General features: G+C 56.0%; 1 protein-coding gene across 1 annotated transcript; it reads left to right on the top strand.

Moving 5' to 3' along the window:
* Positions 1-6,139: 6,139 nt before the first annotated feature.
* Positions 6,140-7,065, top strand: LOC114191354 (sporozoite surface protein 2-like). The gene is made up of 2 exons (XM_028080524.1): positions 6,140-6,213; positions 6,693-7,065. Exons 1-2 carry the CDS (start codon positions 6,140-6,142, stop codon positions 7,063-7,065), a joined length of 447 nt encoding a protein of 148 aa, XP_027936325.1.
* Positions 7,066-8,172: the final 1,107 nt, after the last annotated feature.

Genomic DNA, 8,172 nt, shown 5'->3' on the forward strand with positions numbered 1-8,172 from the left:
TCGGGCTCATCCGAGTCGTCATGTCTGTCCGAGTCGCCTAGCCCGTTTGGGTCATCGTGCCCGTCCGGGTCGTCATGCCTGTTCGGATCTTTGGGACTGTCTGGATGGTCTGGTCCGTTAAAGTCGGGTGGCCCGTAAGGGTCTTCAGGCCTCTCTAGGTCGTCGGGTCGTCTAAGTAGTCTTGCCCGTCCGTGTCATTGGGCGCATCCGAGTCAGCTGGCTCGTCCGAGTCACAGGGTCTATCCAAGTCTTCGAGGTCGTTCGGGTGGTCGTGCCCGTCCCGGTAGTCATGCACGTCTACATCTTTGGGCCTGTCTGGATGGTCTGTTCCGTCAAAGTCGGGTGACCCGTAAGGGTTATCAGGCCTTTCTGGGTCGTCGGGACCGAGTTTTATGCGTCTATTAAGCGGATTCTATGAGGAGAAGTTACGCCTTTAGGAGTGGATTCTTGAAACCCTAATCGGGCGGGACACGACGACCAGAACGGGCCCGACGACCTCGATAGACCCAACGACCTGAACGCTCCCGATGACCCGAACGCTCCTGACGACCAGAATGGTCGCGACGACACGTACGAGACTGACGACCCAATGGACACGACGACTTGGACGGGCCTGACATACGCGATGGGCCATACAACCCGTACAGGCTAAACTACACCGACGTTCCCGATGATTTGGACGAGCCATACGACCCGTTGGGCTCATCTGGGTCACCGGGCTCGTTTGAGTCGTTTGGTCTATTCGGGTCGTCTTGCCCATCTGGGTCGTCGTGCCCGTTAGGGTCATCATGTCGGTCCAGATAATTGGGCGTTTTCCAGATGGTCTAATCCGTTTAAGTCGACGAGCCCGTCAGGGTCATCGAATGTGTCCATGTTGTCGGGCACGTCTAGGTCGTTGGGCTAAGTGGGTTGTCGGGTCCATCTAGGTCGTCAGGTTCGTCGGGCTTGTCCAGGTCGTCGGGACCGACCGGGTCATTGGGCCCGTTCGAGTCGTCGGGACCATCTAGGTCGTTGGGCCTATCTGTATCATTAGGCATGTTAGGTTTGTCGTGCAGGTCCGGGTTCTTCGGTGCATTTGGGTCGTCTTGCTTGTTCGATTCGTTGGGCTTGACCGACCCGACGACTCGGAACGACCCGACGACCCAGAAGGGTTTGAAGACCTGCATGAGATCGTCAACCTGGACGGGCCGGTGGACCTCAACGTCCCAAACGGTCTCGTCGACACTGACGAGCCTGACAACCCGGATCAGCCCGAAGACCGGACAAGGCACGACGACAAGAACATGCCTGACGACCTCGATAAGCCTGACAACTAGGATAGGCCCGACGACCCATACGCTCTCGATGAGCCTGATGCTCCCACGACGAGGACAGTCACGACAACACGGACAAGCTTGACGACCCGAATGGACACGATGACTTGGACCAGGGCGACGACACAGACGGGCGTTGTGACCCGTACTGGCCAAACTACACCGACATGTCTGGCATTTTAGATGGGCCTGTCCAAGTTGTCATGCCCGTTCGTGTCGTCGGGCTAAGTGGGTTGTCGGGTCCATCTAGGTCGTCAGGTTCGTCGGGCTTGTCCAGGTCGTCGGGACCGACCGGGTCATTGGGCCCGTTCGAGTCGTCGGGACCATCTAGGTCGTTGGGCCTATCTGTATCATTAGGCATGTTAGGTTTGTCATGCAGGTCCGGGTTCTTCGGTGCATTTGGGTCGTCTTGCTTGTTCGATTCGTTGGGCTTGACTGACCCGACGACTCGGAACGACCCGACGACCCAAAAGTAGGATTATGCTCTAGATAAGGGGGGTTGTTAACCTATTTGGGACCTGAATAGTACATAGTCCTCCAACCTTGAGCCTAGATCATGTTAGGATTCGAGAGGTTGCCTTTTAACCGTTGAAAAACTGCTATAACTTCCCAAGACCATCATTAGTCCTCACCTATCCTGTCACATGTACGCTAATGATGATCCTTAAGTTGAAGTGTGTAAGGCCTGGATTATCTCGCTTTTTGCAGGCATTTCAAAAACACTTCACCTTACTTGTCCCTTCTCTTTTCCCCCTTTCATTGCATTTGCACTCCCTGGTGTTCTTATTGCATTTTTTCCTTCGAGTGTCCTTCATTTTCCAGGTATGTTACTTTCCTTTGTCTTAGGTATGTTACTTTCATTTGTCTTGGATGCCTCTTGCTTGACTTGTATTGTGGTTCATGCCTAAGTTTCCTTTATTTGCATGCTTTATGAAGCTTCGGAATAGGTCCTGCATTTTGGGGCTTTCGTGGTGTGGGTCTAGAGTTTTTGGGGACAAGGTATGTTATTTTTGGTTATTATGTGGCTGTGGGAGTTTTTGTGTGGATGAAGTGTATGTCTTTGACGTACTGGTCTGACGATCTGGACGGGCTCATCGACCTGGACGAGCTGGTGGGCCCGAACGACACAGACGGGTCCGTTGACACTGACGAGCTTGAAAACCCGGATCGACCTGAAGATCGGACAGGGCCCGACAACCAGAACGGGCCCGACGACCCGGACAGGCCTGACGACCCGGACGCTCCCGACGATCCAGACGTTCCCAATGACCCGAACGTTCTCGAAGACCAGGACGATCACGACGACACGGATGAGCCAGACTACGCGGACGGGCCTGACGACCCGAATGGACATGATGACTTGGACGGGCTCGACGACCCAGACAGACCTTACGACTCGTACGGGCAAAACTACCCTGATGTTCCCGACGGTTTGGACGAGCCTGTCCACGTTGTCACGCCCGTTCGGGTCGTCGGGCCCCTATGGTCATCGGGCCCATCCGGGTCAACGGGCTCGTCCGAATTGTCGGGTCTGTCCAAGTCATCGAGCCTGTCCTGGTCATCGTGCTCGTTCGCGTCGTCGTGTTCATCCAGGTCGTCATGCTCGTCCAGATCTTTGGGCCTGTCCGGATGGTCTGGTGTGTCCAAGTCGACGGGCCGTCAGGGTCGTCAGGCTCGTCCATGTCGTCGAGCCTGTCTGGGTCGTCGGGCCATCTGGATTGTCAGGTTCGTCTGGGTTGTCGGGCCCGTTTGGGTCGTCCGGATCGGGTCATCCAGATCGACCGAGTCGTCCAGATCGACCGGGTCGTCAGGCTCGTTTGGGTCGTCGGGACCATTTGGGACGTTGGGCTCGTCTGTATCGTCGGGCATGTTAGGATCGTTGTGCCCGTCAGGCTCGTTCGGGTCGTCGTGCTTGTCGGGGTCGTCGAGCAGGTCAAGGAGCATGTTTTTTAGGTTATGTAAAAAGCAATGCGTCCACCCTTTCACTTATGGGTGTATTAAGAGTATTCTATGAGGAGAAGTTACGCCTTTAGGAGCGGATTCTTGAAACCCTAAACCCTAAATCATAAACTATAAACCATAAACCCTAAACCCTAAACACGCTCACAACCCTACATTGTTAGAGGGGTTTCCTCTATACTGAACCCAAGTTCCCATCTTGTAGAGCCCTTGCGAGATGGATGACGTAGATCCCACTCAGCAAAATGACTGCCTCATGTTTGAGAAATTGAGAGTTGTTTTTTAGCAAAGGGACCCCAACTTTCAACATAATGCTCATGGTCGAGCTTATTATCTTCCAGCTTCACATGTCGAGAGGTTAGAAACTTGTGACAACTCTATCCTCAATAGAGGTGACTCGAAGATCGAGCAAGGCACGACGACCAAAACAGGCCCAACGACCTGGATAGACTCGACGACCCAGACGCTCCCGATGACCCGGACGCTCCTGACGACCAGGGCGGTCGCGACGACGCGGACGCTCTTGACGACCAAGACGGTTGCGACGACATGGACGATGCTGACGACCCAAATGGACACGCCGACTTGGATAGGCGCGACGACCGCGATGGGTCTTACGACCCGTACGGCTAAACTACCCCGACGTGCCCAATGATTTGGACGAGCCTGTCCAAGTTGTCAGGCTCATTCAGGTCGTCGGGTCTGTTAGAGTTGTTGTGTCCGTCCGGAAAGTCTTGTTCGTCTGTATCGTCGGGCTCAACTGGGTCATCCGACTCGTTTGAGTCATCTGGTCCGTTCGAGTCGTCGAGCCCATATGTGTCCTCCTGCCCATCTGGGTCGTCGTGCCCGTTAGGGTCGTCATGCTGGTCCGGATAATCGGGCTTGTCCAGATGGTCTAATCCGTCCAAGTCACGGTCGTTGGGCCTATCCATGTAGTCAGGCCATATGGGTTGTCGAGTCTGTCTGGGTCGTCTGGTTCGTCAGGCCGTTTGGGTCGTCGGACCGACGGGTCGTCGGGTAGTTCAAGTCATCAGGTAGGTCCGGGCTGTTCGGCGTATTTAGGTTGTCTTGCTTGTTCGGTTCATTGGGCTTGCCCGACCTGACGACCCAAAACGACCTGACGACCTACATGGGACCGTAAACCTGAACTGGTCGGTGGACCTGAACGACCCAGACGGGCCTGTCAACACTACGAGCCTGACAACCCGGATCAGCCCGAAGACCGAACAGGGCCTGACGACAAGAACATGCCCGACGATATGGATAGGCCTGACGACCAAGTAAGGCCCGATGACCCAGACGCTGCGATAACCCGGACGCTCCCGACGATGAGGACAATAGTGACGACACAGACTAGCTTGACGACCCGAATGGACACGACAACTTGGACTAGCGCGACGACCCAAACGAGTTTTTTGACCTGTACGGCCCAAACTACCCTAACGTGCCGGACGGTTTGGAAGAGCCTGTCCAAGTTGTCAGGCCAGTTTGGGTCGTCAGGCCCCAACTGGTCATCAGACCCGTTAGGGTTGTGTTGCCTTTCCAGAAGTCTTGCTCGTCTGTATCGTCAGGCTCAAGCGGGTCACCAGGCTCGTTTGAGTCGTCTGGTTGCTGAGTCGTCCTGCCCATATGGGTCGTCGTGCCCTTCATTGGTCGTCATGTCGGTCCATATCATTGTGCTTGTCTGTATGGTATAATCCGTTCAAGTCTGCTAGCCCGTCAGGGTCGTCGGGCTTGTCCATGTCGTCGGGCCATATGGGTTGTCGGGTCCGTTTGGGTCGTCTGGTTTGTCGGGCCCATCTGCGTCATCGGGACCGACCGGGTTGTCTGGCCCGTTCTAGTCGTCGGAACATTGGGTCGTTGCGCCTGTATGTATCATCAGGCATGTTAGGGTCGTCAGGCAGGTTCGGGCTGTTCGGCGTATTTGGGTCGTCTTGCTTGTTCGATCGTTGGGCTTGTTCGGCCCGACCCGGAACGACCTAACGACCCAGAAGGGTCTGACGACCTGCATGAGACCGTCAACCTGGATGGGCCGGTGGACCTTAATGACCTAGATGGGCCCGTTGACACTGATGAGCCTGACAATGCAGAACAGCCCGAAGACCGGACAGGGCTCGACGATAAGAACGTGCCCGACGACCTGGATAGGCCGACGACCGGGACGATTTGATGATCCAGGCGCACCCGATGACCAGACGCTTCCGATGACGAGGATAGTCGCGATGACACGGACGAGCCTGACGACCCGAATGACATGATGACTTAGACCAGTGCGACGACCCTGGCGGGCGTCACAACACGTACAGGACAACCACCACGACGTGCCGACGGTTTGGACGGGCCTGTCCAAGTTGTCATGCCCGTTCGGGTCATCAGGCTCTTATTAGTCATTGAGCCCGTTAGGGTTGTTTTGTCCATTCGGTTAGTCTTGCCCGTCTGTGTCATCGGGCACATCGAGGTTATCGAGCTCATCTGAGTTGCCTAGCCCGTCTGGGTCGTCGTGCCCGTCCAGGTTGTCATGCCTGTCCGGATCTTTGGGCCTGTCTGGATGGTCTGGTCCGTTAAAGTCGGCTGGCCCGTAAGGGTCTTCGGGCCTCTCTGGGTCGTCGGGCCGTTTAGGTTGTCATGTCCGTCCGGGTTGTCGGGCCCGTCTCGTTTGTCAGGACCCGTTCTGGTAGTCGGGACCGAGTTTTATGGATTTATTAAGAGGATTCTATGAGGAGAAGTTACGCCTTTAGGAGTGGATTCTTGAAACCCTAATCGGCGGGGAACGAAGACTAGAACGGGCCCGACGACCCGGATAGACAGACGACCAATACGCTATCGACGACCCAGACGCTCTTGCTAACCAGGACTGTCGTGACGACATGGACGAGCCTAACGACCCAAATGGACACGACGACTTGGACGGGCCAGACGATCGGGATGGGCCTTACGACTCGTATGGGCTAAACTACCCCGACGTTCCTGACGATTAGGAGGGGCTTGCCCAAGTTGTCAGGCACGTTCGAGTCATTAGGCACCTACTGGTCAATGGGCCATTAGGGTTGTTGTGCCCATCCGGAAAGTCTAGTCCGTACGTATTGTCGGGCTCATCCGGGTTACAAGCTCGTCTAAGTGGTCTGGTCCATTTGGTTCGTTTGGTCCGTTTGGGTCATCCTGCCCATATGGGTCGTCGTGCCCGTTAGGGTCGTCATGCTGGTCCGGATAATCGGGCCTGTCCGGATGGTTTAATCCGTCCAAGTCAGTGAGCCCGTCAGGGTCGTCGAGCCTGTCTAGGTCATCAGGCCAAGTGGGTTGTCGGGTCCATCTGAGCGTCTGGTTTGTCGGGCTCGTCCAGGTCATCGGGACCATCCGGGTCGTTGGGCTCGTTCGAGTCATCGGGATCATCTAGGTCGTTGGGCCTATCTGTATCGTTAGGCATGTTAGGTTTGTAAGGCCCGTTCGGGTCGTCGGACAAGTCCGGGTTGTTTGGCTTATTTGGGTCGTCTTGCTTTTCCGATTGTTTGGGATTGTTCGGCCTGACGACCCGGAACAACCCGACGACCCAAACCTGTTTGGGATTGTTCGGCCTGAGGACCTGCATGGGACCGTAAACCTGGACGGGCCGGTGGACCTGAACGACCCAGGTGGTCTCGTCGACACTTACGAGCCTGACAACCCAGATCAGCCCGAAGACCAGACAAGGCCCGACGACAAGAACGTGCCCGACGACCTCGATAGGCCTGACAACCGGGATAAGCCCAATGACCCACACGCTCCCGATGACCCGGATGCTCCCACGCGAAGATAGTCGCGAAAACATGGACGAGGCCGACGACCTGGATAGACTAGACGACCAGAACGCTCCTGACAACCCAGACGCTCCTGATGACCAGGACTGTCACGACGACATGGACAATGCTGACGACCCAAATGGACACGACAACTTGGACGGGCGCGACGACTGCGATGGCCTTACGACTCGTACTGGCTAAACTACCCTAACGTTCCCAATGATTAGGACAGGCCTGCCCAAGCTGTCAGGCCCGTTCGGTCGTTATGCCCCTACTTGTCATTGGGCCGTTAGGGTTATTGTGCCCGTCCAGAAGTCTTGTCCGTCCGTATCGTCGTGCTCATCCTGGTCACCAGGCTCATCTGAGTGGTCTGGTACGTTTGGTTCATTTGGTTCGTTCGGGTCGTTCTGCACATCTGGGTCGTCGTGCCCGTTAGGTTCGTCATGCCGGTCTGGATAATCGGGCCTGTCCAGATGATCTAATCCGTCCAAGTCGACGAGCCCCTCAGGGTCATCGCGCATGTCCATGTCGTCGAGCCTGTCTAGGTCGTCGGGCCCTGGGGGTTGTTGGGTCCATCTGGTTCATCGGGCTCATCTAGGTTGCCGGGACCGACCGGGTCATTGGGTCGTTTGAGTCGTCAGGACCATCAGGGTCGTTGGGCCTATCTGTATCATCAGGCATGTTAGGTTTGTCGGGCAGGTCCAGGTTGTTCGGTTCGTGGGGCTTGTCCGACTCGACGACACGAAACGACCCGACGTCCCAGAAGGGCCTGACAACCTGCATGAGACCGTCAACCAGGACGGGCTGGTGAACCTGAACGACCCAGATGGGCCCGTCGACACTGATGAGCCTGACAACGCAGAAAAGCTCGAAGATTGAACAAGTTTTGACGACAAGAACGTGCCCGACAACTTGGATAGGCTCGACGACCAGGACAGGCTCGACGATCAAGGCACTCCCGATGACCTAGATGCTCCCACGATGAGGACAGTCGCGACGACACGGACGAGCCTGACAACCCGAATAGACACGATGACTTGGACCAGGGCGACGACCCAAACGGGCGTTACGACCCGTTCTGGCCAAACTACCCCGACGTGTCTAGCGTTTTAGACGGGCCTGTC

The sequence above is a fragment of the Vigna unguiculata genome, chromosome 7 (assembly GCF_004118075.2).
Source record: "Vigna unguiculata cultivar IT97K-499-35 chromosome 7, ASM411807v1, whole genome shotgun sequence".
NCBI lineage: Eukaryota > Viridiplantae > Streptophyta > Magnoliopsida > Fabales > Fabaceae > Vigna > Vigna unguiculata.

Excerpts from the sequence above, each read along its gene's own strand:
- LOC114191354 (XM_028080524.1), top strand. The coding sequence starts at position 6,140 with ATGGACGAGCCTAACGACCCAAATGGACACGACGACTTGGACGGGCCA. Across the intron at positions 6,214-6,692 it reads CGGGATGGGCCTTACGACTC|GCATGTTAGGTTTGTAAGGC; the intron begins GTATGGGCTAAA and ends CTGTATCGTTAG.